Here is an 18,533-nt window from a genome sequence, read left to right as displayed (position 1 = left end):
AGTGCTTTAGCAAATAACTTCAGAGTCAGCTTGGTTACCACGACTGGCAAATTAATAAAAAAATTAAATGGAATACATTAGGAAATTTAAAGCGTACATTTTGAAATATTGTAAAAACGAATGAGACGAATTCATTCGATTCGAATGGAAACCATTTCTAATGTATTAATTCCGTCAATATTCGATCAAGTTACATCAAGTTTCGTCATTTGTATACAATAGTATCTTTTCTAAAAAAAAAGAATCGTCTATCGATGCGAAAAAATAAATAGAAGCGCTCGTGATGATCATGTGATTGTGGTTCCTGCAGAGTAGAATACAACCCACCCCCACCACAGTAACCTGCACCTGCACATATGGCACGCACCTGGGCGAGGCCTCCACCATGAGGTCGGCGGGGCGCACGGTGGGCACGCGCAGCGCCGTGACGCGCGTGGGGTCGCGCGGCCGCCCGCCCTCCTCGCGCGTGTTGTAGCCCGTCACGCGCTTGTCCCGCTCCGACACCTGCGCGCGGTACAAACACGTAAGAAACATTCGCCTCTCACTCGTAACACGAACCCCGTGACAGTGTCATAGACAACAAAAAACCGAATGAGATTAATAAATACACTTTTTAATATTAAATAAATATTTAGATAAAAACTTAAAGAGACTAGGTTGTTGTCTAAACTAGTCTGAAACTTTTCAATGGATTCAGTAATCCTCCTCTACACTTTAATTAACCAATAGAAAATTACTTACGATAATAAAACATTACTAAAATTCGATTTTTGACACAGAACAATCTTCAAACACACGTTTACACCAAAACTTCCTCAATTAATATGATGTAATGATTTAATTAATTATGAAATTACAGGTACATCAATTTTAAAAACGTATAAACTCACTACCTAAACCCGTGCTATATTTATAAAACTTTACCTATAAGCACACGAAACCATCTCCATGCCAAATTATCATCTAAATCCGTCAGAGTAGTCATAGTTAGTTTTGAATTTATAATATTAATTTAATAGACGAGACTGGATTTGAAAATGATATTATATTTTTAAAAGTTATACTAGAAACTCAGTTACCGAGTATTTATTGCTTAAACATAACATATATAAAGATACAACGTAAAAAAAAATAAACTATACCTCACGCAAGAATTACTCGATCAATTTTGTTGAAACTTTTTGTGCTTAAAAGCTTTATGATAAGATTGAATGACTAGTATTTATAACCTCGTTACGATAACCGCTCATTAAAAGTAACCAATGATATGCACCATACAAAATACAGTCTATATCAACAAGATTGTATTTAGGAGATTTCGTTTTAAAACAATTCAGAGTGTATATGTTAAACTATTCTTCGTCCTCTTCTTTAAAATATCAAATTATAAACGTAGGAGAGAGAAAAAATATATACTCAACTAGGCAACTAAACAATGTTTATAAAGGCGTACTCACTTTCCATAACTTAATAGTCTTGTCATTGGTTGACAATAAGAAGTGCGCCTGGTTCTTCCTTTTAAGCCATCTAATTTTATTGATCTTCTCCTCAATCTCCAGTGATTTGAGGTAGTCAAACTCTGGCTCGTGTGATTGGAACGTCGAGTATACATTATACTCGCCCTTCTTAGGAACACATTGTTTTGATGCTGGGTCCCTCTGAAACAAAATTAACATTAATTAACGTATAATTATAACCAGAAAAGCATATTATGTTAATATAAAAGTGCATATAATTAATATTTAAAAAGGAAGATTCTTCTTAAAATGCCAACGCCTTTGGAAGGTGGTGATCATATCAATCACCAGGTGGCCCATATCCGCCAACCTATTCTATAAAAATAATAATACTAAGATAGCGGATACATAGCCTGAGACTACAGGTCATTTTACTATGACCACTAGACGAGATAAGAGACGGTTTTAAATACAGAATTTTCATTTGCTTAATTTGTGTTTATAATTCAAATTATGCTCGATATTTATAAGGAAATGTACATGTGAATCGACCAACCCGGATTGGAACACCGTTTTGGAACACGCTCCAAACCTTCTCGTCAAAAAGAGAGGAAATCTTAGCCCAGTAGTGGGACATTTGCAGTTCTTTTTTATAGAGTATTATGTATGATATATCCTCACCTGAAATATAACAACTCTACCGCCCTTATCACCGGTGGCCAGCAGCTCGCCATCGTGGTTAAACTCGACACATGATATGAGATCAGCCTCGGTAACGTCGTCCTCCAAGGTGCCCTTCACCTGACTGAAACACCATGTAGTCTCCCCACCATTGCCTGTAATATATTTTTTTTTACGATAATTGTAATACAAATTAACTGATATACAAATTCTTTACATATAATATAATATTATCTAGAAATTATTTAACATAAAATTACTTTCTTTCTTTGTCGACTATACGACTGACAACAAACATTAAATCTATGTTTCTTTAACCTTATATGTATTTACAATTACTAAAAAACGTAGTATGTTATGACATTTTAAGTTATGGAGCATAATTGCCTATATGCCTCTGTAAGCATAAAAATATTGTTAGAAGTGGGGATGAGAATTGCCAAAGAGCTTCCAAATCTCCATTCAATTATAAATTAACCAATTAATATATCTCCGTACATTTGAAATACATATACATATTTAAAATCGTTATAGAGATATAAGGCTTCCTTGTTATAAACATAAGAACCAAAAGCGACAATACAAGATATTAATAAAGAAAAGTATTATGTACAGGTCAGGTGTAGCTTCAAAGATCAATTTAATTAGTGAGTCGCTAACTAAGCACCTATTAAGTCAATTTAACAATATCTAGAACAAAATTACATTCATAAAGTATTTTTATCACATGAACTATAGTTATCATAAAAACTAATTTTGACTGAATCATTTAACTATAGGAATTAGGGTAACTTCTAATATGTATTAATTTAAAACAGGCATTAATATAAAATTTTAATTTGAACTTACTAAAAAAAATATGAAAAAGAAATAGAGAAACAGAGATTCAAATAATTAACAATCAATCAGAGGGATTAATTTATGCTTTTAATATAATATGTATATAAAAACAATTAGTTTCACCATCCAAAGCAAGAGTTAGTACTTACTAGCAGGAAATACACTAGAGAATAAACACGAGAAACAAATATTAATGGATTAGAAAAGAGAAAATTGTAAATGCAATGTACTCTACAAAAGTAGGATTCTAAATACAAATTAAAAGGTTCACGCAACGGTTCTCTTAAATATTTATAGAGAATTATAGCTAAAAAAAAATTCTATCAAAATAATACGATAAGACTGATGGTTTAAAAACCTTGTAACAACTAATTGAGTTTTACTAATATAATGTAAATAAGACAACGATACGACAAAAATGCTGTTACTAGGTTTTGAAATTCAGCTAAAAAATAAGCATTCTTTAAATAAATCTACTTATATTGACCATATACGGTCACTCAGTGCTCATCACTGAATTTGCAATTTAAATTACACATTTATCTATTGCAATGTACGTACAATCACATGTTGTATTCCAGTGCAAGCGACACGATTGTTGCCTCCAATTAGCGAAATTATCCTGGACTCTGATTCGGTTATTGGAATGCCAAGGCTCCTTCTTTTTTAACATTGCTATTTAAATCACATTAAATATAACAATAACCTTTTTTTATATTTTGGCACAATAAAATGAGATCACAAAAATTGATTAAGAAATTAAAAAAAATATATATATGAATATTTGAACAGAGAACACATTGTTACTCAAACGTTTCTGAACTGAGAATGTAAAACAAAAAGCTTTAAAACCTGTTAGGTACTGAAAAAGATATTTAATACTTCTGAATGGATTGCTCTTAGTGTAACCCAATACTATGCTTTTGTGATACATCACAAACAATAAAAACCACTTGATGACATGGTATAGGAAGTAGGTATCTGTTCTATGTATGACATATTTGTATATGTATATATAAATACTTGCAATATAAATAGAAAATGTTCCTCCTCTCAGTGCATTAGGGGAACATATCCCGCACTTATTACCATTTCCTATCCAAAGGATATTATTAAAAATACTAGTACCTACTAATATAGTAAAAATATCTCTTTAAAAAAAAAGGATAAATTTAAAAGTCACACCATTTCAAATAAATAAGTGATATTAACGTAACAAATGTCTTGTACTCATTATTATACTAACTTTTGAACAAATAAGGATATCTTTTAAGGAAAAAGAATCAGATAAATTTGATACACAGCCAAAAATACTCGAGCTCGAAAGAAATAACTTAACTTTACTTTGATCAGATCACAGCCAATAATTAAAGACTAAAATGACAATGACAGCATGTTGCAAGCCAAACTTTTACTTCGTAAAATATTATTAAGCAAAAATAAAATATTTATAACCTATGTCACAGAGAACATTCAGAGAAAAAAAATATTTACATCATAAGCTTTAATTATTCCTATTCCTAATATAGCAAAAACCTTAATTATAAACCTACCGCAATAGTTGTTGGAATATTGTTAATGATATCTTGTAAACGAAGAAACAGTTAATAAAAAGGCTAGTTGGAAAAATAAATTCGAATTTAGTACGAAACACTGTTAACAAAGACAATTTATGATGGAAAAAATACATGTAAAGATAATATGACATCATTTATATTAACATATGTTTGTCTTGATTTTTTTATTTCTCTAGTCACTCTCGTCTTACGAATTTTGCAATAATTTCTGCAAATTTCATAGATCTGACTCAATTTATCATTAGTAGTTTCAATACTATCAATTTATTAAATTAAACATCATCATATTTCTTAATCAGACCAGGATATAAGTTCAATTTAGATTTTTGTTCCTAGCTTTTTTATCTCTCAGTATTTTTCACATGTTTTTTATAATGTTGGTAACAAATTTTTTTATAATAATGATTATAAGATTTTTTCATTGGCATATTATTTTAACTGGATAATGAATGAATGTCATCATTTCAATTCAATGATCAAAAATTTCCTTTCTCATATTTATGCCTGTAACTAGAACTGAAGACCTCTATTTATTCTATTTAACGTCATCTTCAACTTAAAGACTTGTGGTAAATAAATTCCAGATATTATTAAAAATGCAATAATCACATTCTCGCTGAAGAACTTTAATAAAATTATTTTTGAATTAAATATTTTATGCTTTTTTACTATGAAAATTATGACTGTACCATATTTTACTAACACAAACTGCCGAGCACAATTTTTTCTATACAATTTTTATATGGAAAAATCCTACATCCTAATTAATTACATCCCGATTTAATCCAGCTCTTGTAAGTTGGAAAAAAAATATAAAATTCAGATGATATAGTTATATTGTAAATTGCTAAACATAATACGTAGAATGTCACTGTAATTTCAACACATATGTATTATGTAAAACATAATATGTCAATCTTACGCATATCAGTTTGTTTATTTTAATGTGACCTCTGTTTGATATATATATATATAATATATACATACACAAAGTAGTTAAAGAAAGTTATCATATAACACTTGTTACGATTTTTCTGAATCTTCTTCTCTAGTACGAAACTTTTCGTTTCATTTATAAATAGTAGAAATTATATTATAAGCATCTTATTTATTGTCGCCATTGATGTTTTAGCGTGCAATTCGAAACAGGTTTCACTAATGTGGGTATACAAAAAAGTGCTCTCACCTGTGTGTAGCCTCATTTCAAAGGGAATTCCTTGCAACACGCTACGTAATACAGAATAACAACTTGGAATTGTTTCAATGCTAATCCTAATAGCGAAAATCTGTTGACCATAGCGGTCTGACCTTCGATTCGCGATCAACAAATGCAATCATCTGATCACACAAACAATTAATGTTTTACGGTATTATATGTAACAAGAACGTTAATACGGGTAAATATCACCGGTAAAACCATTGCGAGAACCTTCTTTTCACTACGTTTTTAGCGCAACAGCGAAAAAGATATGAAATGTTAAAACTATCGGCTTTATACATTAACCAAACACTTCCCACTCAAATATATATCGTCACAATAGTAAACACTAAAAACTAAAAACCACACTAAGTACAAGAACATTGCATTTACCGTCGGAGTTCGAACGATAAAACATCTTCGACTTATTGCGATTTCCGATTCCGATTCGCCCTTGTCTAGCGGGCGCTAAAAGTCAGCACTTACCGGCCATGACAAAGCCCAGCACAAAAACTTTAAGAAGTTCAATAGTTTTAGTACACAATCACTTCAGTATTTTGCTAAAACATTACACAGAATTCCCGATGAAAACTGATTAAAATCATTTCAACGTTACATCGGTAAAAAGCAATGGCGCTCAGAAAATTCAGAAATACATACAATTATTACTGCAGAGCTCAGTGTTGCCAACGTATAGATAAAAATTCTACCTTTCTACCAAAAATTTGTAACGACTTTAATTCAAATAAATATTATCACCAACTACTTTATTTATAATAATGATGATAAGAAATAATTATTAACTTATATTACCAGTTTTTTAATCGATTACTTTTATATGGTTTGACGTTTTTATAAATACATTACATCCAACTTTTTAAAAATACATGTAACAGTTTCCATTATCATATTTGATTTGAATATTATATGAATCAAGCTTAGTACATTAATAATTATTTTATTAAAGTTATATCGAATTAAGAAACATTAACGAAGTTTTGGCCTTAATAATAATTATGATATATTAGTTTACATTTTCATAAGAAAATTGGGAAAAATTGTTAAAAAAATATATTTTTTTAAATAATATCGTTTAGCTTAAAAATGTTTTCTACCACAATAGTAGTTTTTGTAAACGATAACCACCTTGCAAAACTTACGTCAAAATATCAAAACCTTACCGCAAGGCACAGTGTAGTCACGCAAAAGCGTATATTTCATGAACAGCTTTGGGCGATTCTAATGCCATCTATTGGCATAGTAAATATATAGTTCTACATTAACATTACCGTTTTATTCAAGATGTTTAACCGCCTTAAAAATCCAATGGTTATATTGTATTGGAGATGTATGTTTTTAAACAAAAAAAAAACCTTATGTTACATTTAAATAGATTTATCAATAAACTGATTTTAATTTTCTCATATACATTGGTTGTCCCTCTACCAATCCGTTCATTTTTAAATTATCGGATTGGTAGAGCTTTTTCTACTTGGAGATTAGGCGTTATACGACCCTTGCCCTCTACGGTAGACTAATTATACCGCTAAAGAACAATATGTTCCGGTTTGAAGGTCGTGTGAGATTGTGTAATTAAAGGCACATTAAGAGGGATAGCTTCTTAGCTCCAAAGATTGGTGGCATTGAGGGAATATAATAGGTTAATGTTTCTTATAGTAACAATGTCTAAATATGGGTGGTGATTGGGCACCCATGAATTAGGGGCCCTTTTAGTAGATATTTACTACCACGTACAAATAATTTGCTTATGGCCAGGCCTTAAACTTTAGTTTCAAATAAACGGTGCGGTAATTTTCGTAAATTCGTAGGAATCTGATTGGTTGCGCAATCTTATGGCTATTTTATAGCGTTTTTTGATAAATATGTTACGTTATTTCTTATAAATATATCACTTTCGAAAATATACATTGTGAAGTAAGAAATACACGTGTGAAGGAAATTGTTGGTTCTTCGCCCTCTCAGGATGGGGACCCTGGGCACATGGCCCATGTGCCCTATGGTAAAGACGGTAATGACCGGTGGTGATGACCGCTTGCCGTCATGTCGCCCACTTTTCAGTTAAATAAACAATAATAATAATGTGTCTAAAAACAATAATATGTCATATTACTTATAAGTTATCGATCAAACAGGTTGATTCATAAATAAATAGACCATAACAAAAATAAGGAAAATATCCATGATATTCAATTACCAGCTCATACGACAAGCATTTTTAGAAGTTTGACGAAGTAGTAAACGGAATTTGAATGTCTGGTCTTACTTGAGGCATCGAAAGAGGGCAAAGAAATCAAAAAGCGGTTCAGAATATTTGATCTCTTGCATAGCACAATATAATAAATGTCAAATATTTTTATTAAAGATTTTTTACGGCCTCAACACACTGATTACACACTGACGGACATGCTTAGAATTTAGAATACTAATATATATTTTAGGGTTATTGCGCCTATAAAACTGTGTAGATTGCCGAATGGTGTAACTAGAATTTGTACAAAGTCATCCAAATATTTTATGTAGCGCCTACTTAAAATATAAATAATTATACATTTGAAAATGGAGTTACCGTTCTTATGTCCATGGTCGAATATCACACTTAGCTTCTGTAAGCTGTTCTGTCTAGCTTCAGCAAATAGTCTCCGTTTGTTCTTAGGAGTCGGCTGCGTGGCTAGCGGTGACACCACCATAGTTGTAGTCGCCATATTGATTTACAATTATTTTACACCATTACACACCTGCAAAAATATGTCAAATAATAATTTGGGGTTAATTTTGCTTATATTAGACCGTATTGAATCTAAACTAAATATGTATTATATAATAGTTGAACTTGATAAAAGTATTTAACAACATTCTAAGACAAAAGGAAAGATAAATATTTTAACAATACTTTTTATCTTTTTGAAGTGTAACTTTTTCTCCACGCGATGACATGATTAAAATGACACAAAGTTTTACGGCAAAGAGTTTTTACTCATAATAATTATACCGTGTTCTTATTTTTATGAGCTTTAATATAGTTAGTAAAATTTACAACGAAGATTGACCGCAATTTACTTTTAAATTTTTTTTTATTACAATTGATCACGCGCAAAAACTGTTATTATTTGTAATTAGGTCTATATTAATTGTAAACTTAATGCGTAACTTTTACTTAGCAGTTACCTGCGAAGAGGATTCAAACTAAATAGTTTTACAAGATTTATATTGGTCATTCACGATCAGACAGATACAAATAACAAATAAGTATAATATATAATATACTTCAAGGTTAATCATTATTAATAATTTGCTTTTATAATAAAATATATTTTACGCAATTATACTATTAATATACCGTATAATTTTTGTTTTGTTGAGTTATAAACATATTTATAAGTTTTAAGGCAAAAGGCAATAAAAAAATTACAGTCTGTCTGAACAAGTGCAAGAAAAATGTAAGTATAATTAAATCAGAATATGAAATACATAGGCTTTGTGACTATTGGAAAGGAGTTCTGAGGATTTGACTTTATGTATGAAAGAGCAAGTCACACAGCAAATAATGATGACAGTATTATATATAGTTAGACAGTATATAGTTCATAAGTTCTGATCATGTCATCAAGATTTCGGCCACGTCGGAAAATATATATATTTTAATTTTGGATTGATACAGGCTATAATTTAATATTAATATATATACTATACTATATAGTACTGTATTTTAAGCATACGTGTTTATAATTAATGAAATATTTCTTTTTAAGGAACAACCTACGCTTGGATAAATTACGAATATGAAAATTATTGTCCGTACGAATCATATCTTAAGCGTATTTGCTACGATTATAGATTTAAAAAAGCAACATTGTGGGACATTATTTAAATTATAGAACAGATTATCAGATATATATAAGAACTTTTTTTCTTGATACAAATTAAATTACAATAAATATCACTGAAATGGGACTAATAATCCACATTTTATTAAAATACTGTCCAAACTTCTTTCTTTAAACGGTCCGTTAGATATCCCTACAAGACGATATCACGTCTTTTCAGGCACAATTTTTTATGAATATTTTGTTGTTAGATGTGATATTTATGTGATGATTACTTGGTAGGAGGGCGTAGTGCAAGTCCCTTTGTCAAGGTACTACCCACTTAATACATATTTTACAGCCATATAGCAATAGTTAGTTTCGATTTAAAGGATGAGTTACCCTTGTGCCTGTAGTTGCAATTTCCACAAGGGTCAAAAATCTTAGTTTCCATAGTGACGTCTATGGATAGTGGTGACCACTTACAAGCAGGTCAATTACAATTACAATGAAGTAGTAAATAATAAACAATTTATAAATATTTGTTTCGTACTTTGTTTTTATTAGCTTAAACACAATATTTCGTCCCAATTTCGTTTCGTGACTGGTTATAGCGCTAGAAATAGATCACAATAAATAATAATGCTCGTAACGTCTCTATAAACACGTTATATTCATCATAAACTTTTTATTGTTACTATAATGGCAATAAAATGTTATACGTACTTTATATAGCCGTGTATAAATACTATATCTTGAGGTTATGCTTACCCTCCCCCCATTGGCTAATTACTTTTCTTCTGTTTCACGGTCATTGCAATGATAATAATTTATCTTTACGCAATTCAGAATAATAGAAGAAGAAAAGGGCCACTGGTAAGAACTCGTTAATGAATGCATTTTCAAACCCGAGAAAAGTACTCAGCGGTAAGGGATTATCGTGATTAAACAAGTATTTGTCAAATAAAAATCTATGACATGTTTGATAGATTACCATTTACCAACACATATTAGAGCAGTGAAATAAGCAGTCGAAATAAGCTCTCAAACTTTTAGTCAAGAGGAGAAATTCAATGCTGTATCGCAATAGTAATTAAAAGGTTCTTTAATGAGCCCACTTGAATAAATAATATTGACATTTGATTTAAACAAGAAGATTCAGTCAAACAAATGTGTGAAATCAGCCGTACTCAAAACCTTTTTTTTTGTTAAATTTCGTTTTTGTTTCATTGAAACGGGCTCTAAACAAACTGTTGTGCTTGTTCGCTCAATTAATCTCTTTGTATCAAGCCTATTATATATTAATTGTTACAATGTCTGGTAACATTAATAAAAGGAAGCCAATGAAAACCGATTCAGACCAATTATATGCGATTTAATGCAGAATATATTGAATTGCCGCTTACGCACACATGCATGGCCAGTCAAGCGTATCAATATTTAAAATATAGTGAACGAACGGTTATAGTGATCTCTCAATAGAATAATATTGACTACTAATTACACTATTTACTTGGTGGTAAGGCTTTGTCAAGCAAGCCCGTCTTCATATATTCTAGCGCCAAGCAGGAATGCTTAGTGTTGTGTTACGGTTTCAAGGCTGAATGAGCCAGTGTACAAGTACAAGTAACATCTAGTTCCTGGTGGCGCACTGGCGATGTAAGAAGTGGTTATAATTTCTTAAGACAACGATGTGTATGACAGTGGTGACCACTTCCTCCATTTGCCCGTCTACCTACATGTACTATAAAAAAGTTCTAAATATACTATGTTGAAATAATTTCGTACAAACGCTTTTTGACATTTTACTAGATTAGATTAAATTTCAAGCAACCACAAGGAATATTGATTCTACTGAGACCAACGGGCAAGAAAGCCGTTAGTCGTTATTTTATTTTTTTTATGTCAAAGGTGGCAAACGTGCAGGAGGCTCACCTGATGGAAAGTGAATACCACCGCCCATGGACATCTGCAACACCGGGGGACTTGCAGGTGCCTTGCCGGCCTTTCAGGAAAGAGTACGCTCTTTTCTTGAAGGTTCCCAAGTCGTATCGGTTCGGAAAAACCGCCGGCGAAAGCTGGTTCCACAGAGTGGTTGTGCGAGGCAGAAAATGCCTTAAAAATCGCACTGTTGTGTGATTGTCGCATTTTACAATAAGTGTATATTATAGTATTTTAATAAAATTCAATTCATTTTTTTTTGTGCCTTGAAGGCACAGATTAATACGCCAATGTCACTTGCGAGATTGAACGTTACGGTCGAGATTACAGGAATTCAATAATTATTAATCCTAAACTAAAGTCAACGAATACTTACTTGTCAGTGTTTTTTTTTTTATAATCTGCATCTGCTAACTAATAGATGGAGCAACGTTTTGTTTTGTAAGCAGTATACATAAAACTTATACTAATTGATGCAACACGTTTCGGAGAAAGTTTTGGTATTATTTAATATTTTTATTTAAGTACACGACCTTCGCAGTTCCTCTTGCTTTAATTTTAGCCTATTGATGTGACGAGCGTGAATTTATTGATCATGTTTATCTATAATTAGAGTATGTTTTAGAAAAAATCCTTTTAACCTTCAACGAATTGTAAATCGAATGAACCGTCAAAGTACTATTAATTGATAACCATTCAAATTAATCTCAATTAGAATAAATGAAACGCCAGTTAGTACAAATAGTAGACATAAAAACATTTAAATCAAAACTACTCAAGTCATAATCGTATGAATTTAGATTGACAATTTGGATAGTATATGTACAACCTATTTATGTAAACGACAATTTAATTTAGTTTTTCTGATGTAAAGGTCGTTATTGTCTATAATTGGATAAAAAAACGAGCAGATTAATACATCCTCATTTCTACAAGCTTAATTTCCAATGTTTATTAATTATATTAGGTCAAAGTTTAAAGGCCGATTTAGACTTACATCCTATTTTTATACGGAGATGAAATTTTATATGTTGGTTCAGTTCCGATAAACGTGATCATAAGGTAAACATGGCCTGATTTCACACTCATTATTGGCTCCAGACAGAGGAACTCTGAGGAGGAATGTTTTCGGAAAAACAGGTTCACTCTGTATTCGGTTCCAATAACCGACTTACGATGGGATACACAACTTTTAATATTTAATTGTTATAATTTTTATATTCAATGTCTATAATATGATAATATTACCTCAGCCCAGACATTCCACGATCTTTTGCAAAGAGTCTGGAGTTTTTTATTACAAAATTTCTCTATAGAGAAGTTTACGCTAGTCTATCTAAATAGATTTCAGCCAATCATCAGTTATTGTATTGCGAAAAAACTATATTTTTTTATTGCTGTCGTCCAGTTCAAAAGTTGAAAAGGGTAAAGGGACATAATCTAGAATCCCAAATTGCCAAGGCAATTTTTTTATAGGCAGAATGATTTATACTTCTAACATTGCCAATATATATATGGGCCGTCATTTACAACTACATTATGCTATACTTATAAAAATATTGTCTGTATTAAATGAAAAATAACTACTACATAATATGTTCGACGCTGACAAAAAAACGATATTAGAGAATGAATATCGCCTCGATCCCTCGATCAGTGAAATTGGGCTGAATGTAAACGTATATACTTAGTATTAGCTTATATTTTGTATTTATGTATTGCATACTATTATATACTAGTTTATTATACATCATTATATGTCTGGCAGGTACATATCTATCATAGACTAAGATTTTTCCGGAGGCAAATTACAATTATACTCTTTACTGATTTGATATTCTTATTTTTTTAAATATTTACAGCAACAACCAAGTTCGATCGTGTTTTATTTTTAAATGGTTCAGATTATCTATTTAACATTTATAAAAACTAAATAATATAATAAAAAGGCTGTAGGAAGGCAAGTACTAACTATGACGCATACATTTGCTAAATTACTGGCTAATTGATAAAAAATAACTGACACATTCTATGCGCTTATAAGAATGTAAATTTAAATTCAAAACTAAAAATGCAAAAGCTTACAAAAGCATTCGAAAAGTAATTTTTAATCGTAAATATTCGATGCGTTTTAATAGAACAAGTATGCACCTCTGGATCTAATCTATGGTTGTAATTTTTTTGGGTCTGTTTGTTATTTACTGTTAACCTTACTGGCCTTTATAGCGTCCCCGGGCATGGGGCTAAGCGGGCTTAAAGTTTAAGTGACGACTGACGAGTGACGTTCATCCTGAGGGTGTCGCTTATGTGATCGCACCTCGGCTCGGGACATATGGTGGTGGAGAGCGCTTCTGCTTGTAGTGTTTAATCGACGTCTCGACCGTTTTCTTGACGTCACTAATCGGGGACCTCGTTTCCGCCGGCGGAAACGCTGTGTGTGGTGTGTAATGTTTTCCCTACGTTCAGGACGTGCATAGGACGCCTGAGTCTGTCCGGAAAGGGTTGCTAACTTATTTTAAACGTTTGGGTCATTGGAATTATACAGAATTAAATCTTCATTTACGCGTCTTGCAGTAGAATGAACTCGCAGAAGTCGTAAGGAAAATGCGTTATGCCACCTGTAGGCGACCTTTCAATTGTACACGGCTTTATATCAAATTATTTTAATTTATTTTTTGCAATCATTCGGGATTTTCCACTACAGTTTTGTATCTATTATTAAATACATAATAAATAGCGAGGGCAACTTCGTTCCAACGAGGTGTTCAACGACACGAATTACTTTAGTAAAAACACCGTTAAGCAGTGTTGCCGTAAAGTTAAAGACGACCATTTTGGTTTTTATTTTTTTAATAAATATATACTTACAAAACTGCCGGCAGTACAGTACATTTCAGATTACATTTGTTTATTACTTTCGATAAACTTTTTTATTAGTTCGTACTCGACTTATATTTGAACTTTTTGTCCGATTATACAAGATAATCTGTACACACTGGATGCCCAATTGTGACTAAATTATCCCATTACACGATCTGGCAGAGAACTGCAAGAGACTGGAAGCAACTAGTTCTTTACACTATTTAATTTTAGTTGTAGTGGGGGTTTTCCTGACAGGCCTTAACCGTTCTGGGTACGGGCCTCGACGTATTTTTTCGTAACCTGCACCTAGTTTCTAGTTTCCGCACAGATATCATCGAGATTCGAGACTATTTAAGTTATCAGGTCAATAATTTTTCCTTTGCAAAATTTAATTTTGTCGTAGTCTGATCGATTATCTTAAGCAGATAGGTGTTACCACACCACAAAACATGATAAAATATATTATACGTATATTTAGCAGTGTTACTAACACAAAATAGTTCGATAATTAATTATGTATTTTTCTAGGGCATAAAACACAGCGCGTGGATATTTAAGTTATATTTAATTAACGATTTAATCGTTTTAAAATCACATCCATTAGGGATTCGCGTGTCTACGTGACCGATCTGTCGTATTCACTGCATCGCTATACCTACTTCTATTTATAATGTATACCTGCTGACTATATAGGGTCTACAGTTAAGACGTAGACGACAAGAGAGACAATAAAATATCTATTGATATGAATAATCTATTGAAATTGATTTCGTTCTAAAAGATGTTTTTTTTTTTTATTTAAGATTTAAGGATTGTGTTCCAACAAATGGACCCATTCATCCTACGTCATCTTCGCCCATAAATACTAGCTATGTAACAAACATAAAACTTACATCTTACATCTTCATACTGACAATTCTGCCAACCAAGGGATGTATAAGGGATGTTATGTCAGTTTTCCCTTTAATCAAACTGGCTTACTCATCCTTCAAGATGATCAGGAACACATCAATACAAAAACGAAAAATCGAACCGTTTTTCCTGGTTATAATACATCTGTATTCATTTTAAAATGAGTTAAACTTTGTTCATTTGTATGTACGGGTGAAATGATCACTGAGTAACTATTAGTTAAATTATATTTTTATAAGAATTACTTGCGTCGAGGAATCATATATTTATTACACACAAACAAAAAAAATAACTACTGCACAAATCAAGAAATTGAATGGTGCTCGGAATGTTGAATTTCCCCATTGAAACGAAACTCTGATTTTCCGGACAAAAATTTAACGAGCCCTGTCTCCAGTGAAGGCAATACATAATGATACTTAATTCGTTTCAATCGTTTGAAACCGACCAATCTTACGTGATGCGGAAATCTGCTGTCTCAGATAATCGTTTCAATTATTTATAAAAAACAAGTTTTAATTTCTTATATTTCTAGTGAATTCTAAAATCTAATGATTCAACTCAAATAATAGCCCATTTGACTTAACCAAATGAAAGGCTATAAAATAGAAAAAAATATTCAGTAAAAAAGCTTCAAGAAATTATCTGACATTTCTAGGCGTCAGACGACTGAAAACTTTTTAAGTTGTTAAGATCATCAAGTCTCTAAATTCAATATCATGATCATAATTTCCAGTCAATGACTACAAACAATAAATACCTAACCATAATCATAAGGATCGCTTTTACTTTTTAGCTTCTTAATAGGCATTCACTGTCTAGATATAAACAGTGTTACCGTTTTGATACAAATTTGACTAAACAAACTTAAAAAAAATAGTTCATACTTCAGGATATCCTAAGGATAGACACAAGAAAACATTTTATACTATAAAAAATATGATTATAGTAGTCAGCGATTCTTTGTATTTAGGTAGTGAGAATAAAATAGTAGCTATCAGAGTTACCAATATTACTTTACCGTTCCAATTAAGCTTAAATCTTGTGCTAGCAGTGGGGACGATAGCCCAAGAGGACATAATCGAACCTGTGACTTTTTACATCGCCAGGTGGCCTGTGAACGTTAAGGTAGATAATATAAAGAAAATTTTCTTAAAGTCCTTCAATGCAGATAATATTTAACTTTCGGAAGGTTATCTTGGCTTTTTATTAAGGAAAGCGGAATAAATTAAGACTTCAAACGAAGGACGAAACTAAACAAGGAAAAACTTCTTCGCAATAAACTGTAATCACAATGTTTAGCTGTTTACATATTTATCAAGCGAATGTAAATTATGGTCAATACTATGTAGTGTTTTTTAAAGTATGTGTAATATACTATTATCATTGTAATCAAGTTCAAGAACAATTTTAAGTTATAGTTAGACACGAAGTAGGGATATCTAAGTCTTGAGTTACAGGTTTATTAGGCGCAATATCTTTTATATAATGAATGTTTAAATTTATAGGCGAAGGTCAAAACTCAGGAGGCTTATTTACTTGTATTATTGTGTTATTTTATATTAGTATAAAAATAATTAAAAAAAAATGTTATGGGCTGAAAATAGTAGATTACATAAACGTTTGTACAAATTAGAATAGACGAACTTTTATCGTTATGTTTTTTTCAGTTAATAGTTGTAACTTAACTTAATAGTTTGTGGCAGGGCTTTATAAAAGCCCGCCTGAGTAGGTACCGCCTTTATTCCACCGTCAAACAGCAAGTCTTAGTATTATTTTGTTCCGGTTAGAAGCGTGAGGCGGTGTAACTACAGGCACAAGGGACATAATATCTTAATTGCCAAGGTTTGTGGCGCATTGGCGACGTAAGGAATGTTTAATATTCCATACAATACCAATGTCTATGGTTGGTGGTGGCGTACCATCAGGTGGCCTATTTCCGCATCCGGCTCCCTATGTTACAAAAAAAAATTAGTTTGTTGTATATTTTTGGTGTCAGTTAAGCACAGTAATTAGGCATATATGAATTACTATATCTCCATATAGATCAAATCAACACACCACAAATTTCATCAAAATTGCTCCAGTTGTTTAGGAGTTTCGTAAGCAAACACGTATATATGTATAATATTATATAAAAAATTGTAAATTTCGACTTTTTATTTCAAATATATATCATTATACTTTAGTCCTCTGAGTTATTTTACTCATTTATTTTATTATTTTGTACACGGATTGATTTTTATGCGGATACATTATATTAGCGGAAGAAGAAAGAGTTCCTTGTTGTATGGTTTCCGCAAAACTAATCCAATAGCGCACGTGAGAAAAATATACGTCTAGTATTAACCATAGATTCTGATTTCGCGCCAACACTTTTTTCCTGATCATAACGATGTAAGTCACATTAATAAAGTCATATCCACACGTAGATATTTAGTAATAAATATATTTTAATTAGATTAAAATTGAATGTATTAATTTAAGATAATACAAAAAATTAATGACGTGTCGAATTTTGTATTTTATCGTAGTTTTTAAAAATAATATAGTATTATTCATTTTTTTGTGTTTACTATCATATTTATTTTTTATATCAATTACCCGTGACCTTCAAACTGTTTTAACCTGCTTCCATTTAGCCCTAACTAACTAGCTCAGCATCCAAACATTCTATAGTTTCGTTTAAGGTATTATATTTTTTTATGTAGACACTGGGCATGGCCAATGTGATTGCTCGTGTACGTCAACCGATGGTGACCGCGAACCGAAGGTTGACAACTATAATATTATTATATAATAATCTTAAATTGTAACTACTTATTCGTTTTGGGAAGCTTCTCTATAAAATCCAAATACTCAACCGGTAGACGTGTCACGTGTTTTTGAAATAAATTTATTCAATTTCAGGTTTACATAAAATATAACTTAATTTTTTATCTATGTCATAATATGTGAATCTATTTAGTCGTGTAGTTTCAACCGCACAACTAATAAGTCTTTAGCAAATAATTGAAATAAATGTATTATTAAACCTCGATTTATTAACGAGAAAAAATACAGTCGATGGTATGTTCGTATTTAACTTTGATATTTTGAATAATTTATCGACGTTAAATTTGCAAACAATAAACAAAAGCGTAAAAGCATATACTTGTAACCCTTTTCCTGTGTTTATGGACTTGTAGGGTTTCTGGATCAGATTTAGAATCGATGTGCCTGTTGTTTTACCACACATAAG

The 18,533-nt window shown here is 31.4% G+C and overlaps 1 protein-coding gene across 5 annotated transcripts in view; it reads right to left on the bottom strand.

The window, feature by feature from the left end:
- Positions 1-18,533, bottom strand: part of LOC125073004 (protein phosphatase PP2A 55 kDa regulatory subunit) — a 43,219-nt gene that overhangs the window by 9,274 nt on the left and 15,412 nt on the right. Inside the window, exons 2-5 of one of the 5 annotated variants that reach the window (XM_047683652.1) lie at positions 8,341-8,509; positions 2,139-2,293; positions 1,458-1,658; positions 368-504 (exon numbers count right to left, since the gene is read on the bottom strand). In XM_047683652.1, the coding sequence (XP_047539608.1) occupies positions 368-504; positions 1,458-1,658; positions 2,139-2,293; positions 8,341-8,476 (629 nt within the window). In that variant the 5' untranslated portion in view covers positions 8,477-8,509. Of the gene's footprint in view, positions 1-367; positions 505-1,457; positions 1,659-2,138; positions 2,294-3,539; positions 3,669-5,741; positions 5,887-6,146; positions 6,436-8,340; positions 8,510-18,533 lie in introns of those variants that run through there. The other 4 variants (XM_047683655.1, XM_047683657.1, XM_047683656.1 and 1 more) reach the window with 4 other exon arrangements.

The sequence above is a fragment of the Vanessa atalanta genome, chromosome 23 (genome assembly GCF_905147765.1).
Source record: "Vanessa atalanta chromosome 23, ilVanAtal1.2, whole genome shotgun sequence".
Classification (NCBI taxonomy): domain Eukaryota; kingdom Metazoa; phylum Arthropoda; class Insecta; order Lepidoptera; family Nymphalidae; genus Vanessa; species Vanessa atalanta.
Note: the sequence above shows the minus strand (reverse complement) of the source record. Positions and strands in the feature narration are given on the sequence as shown.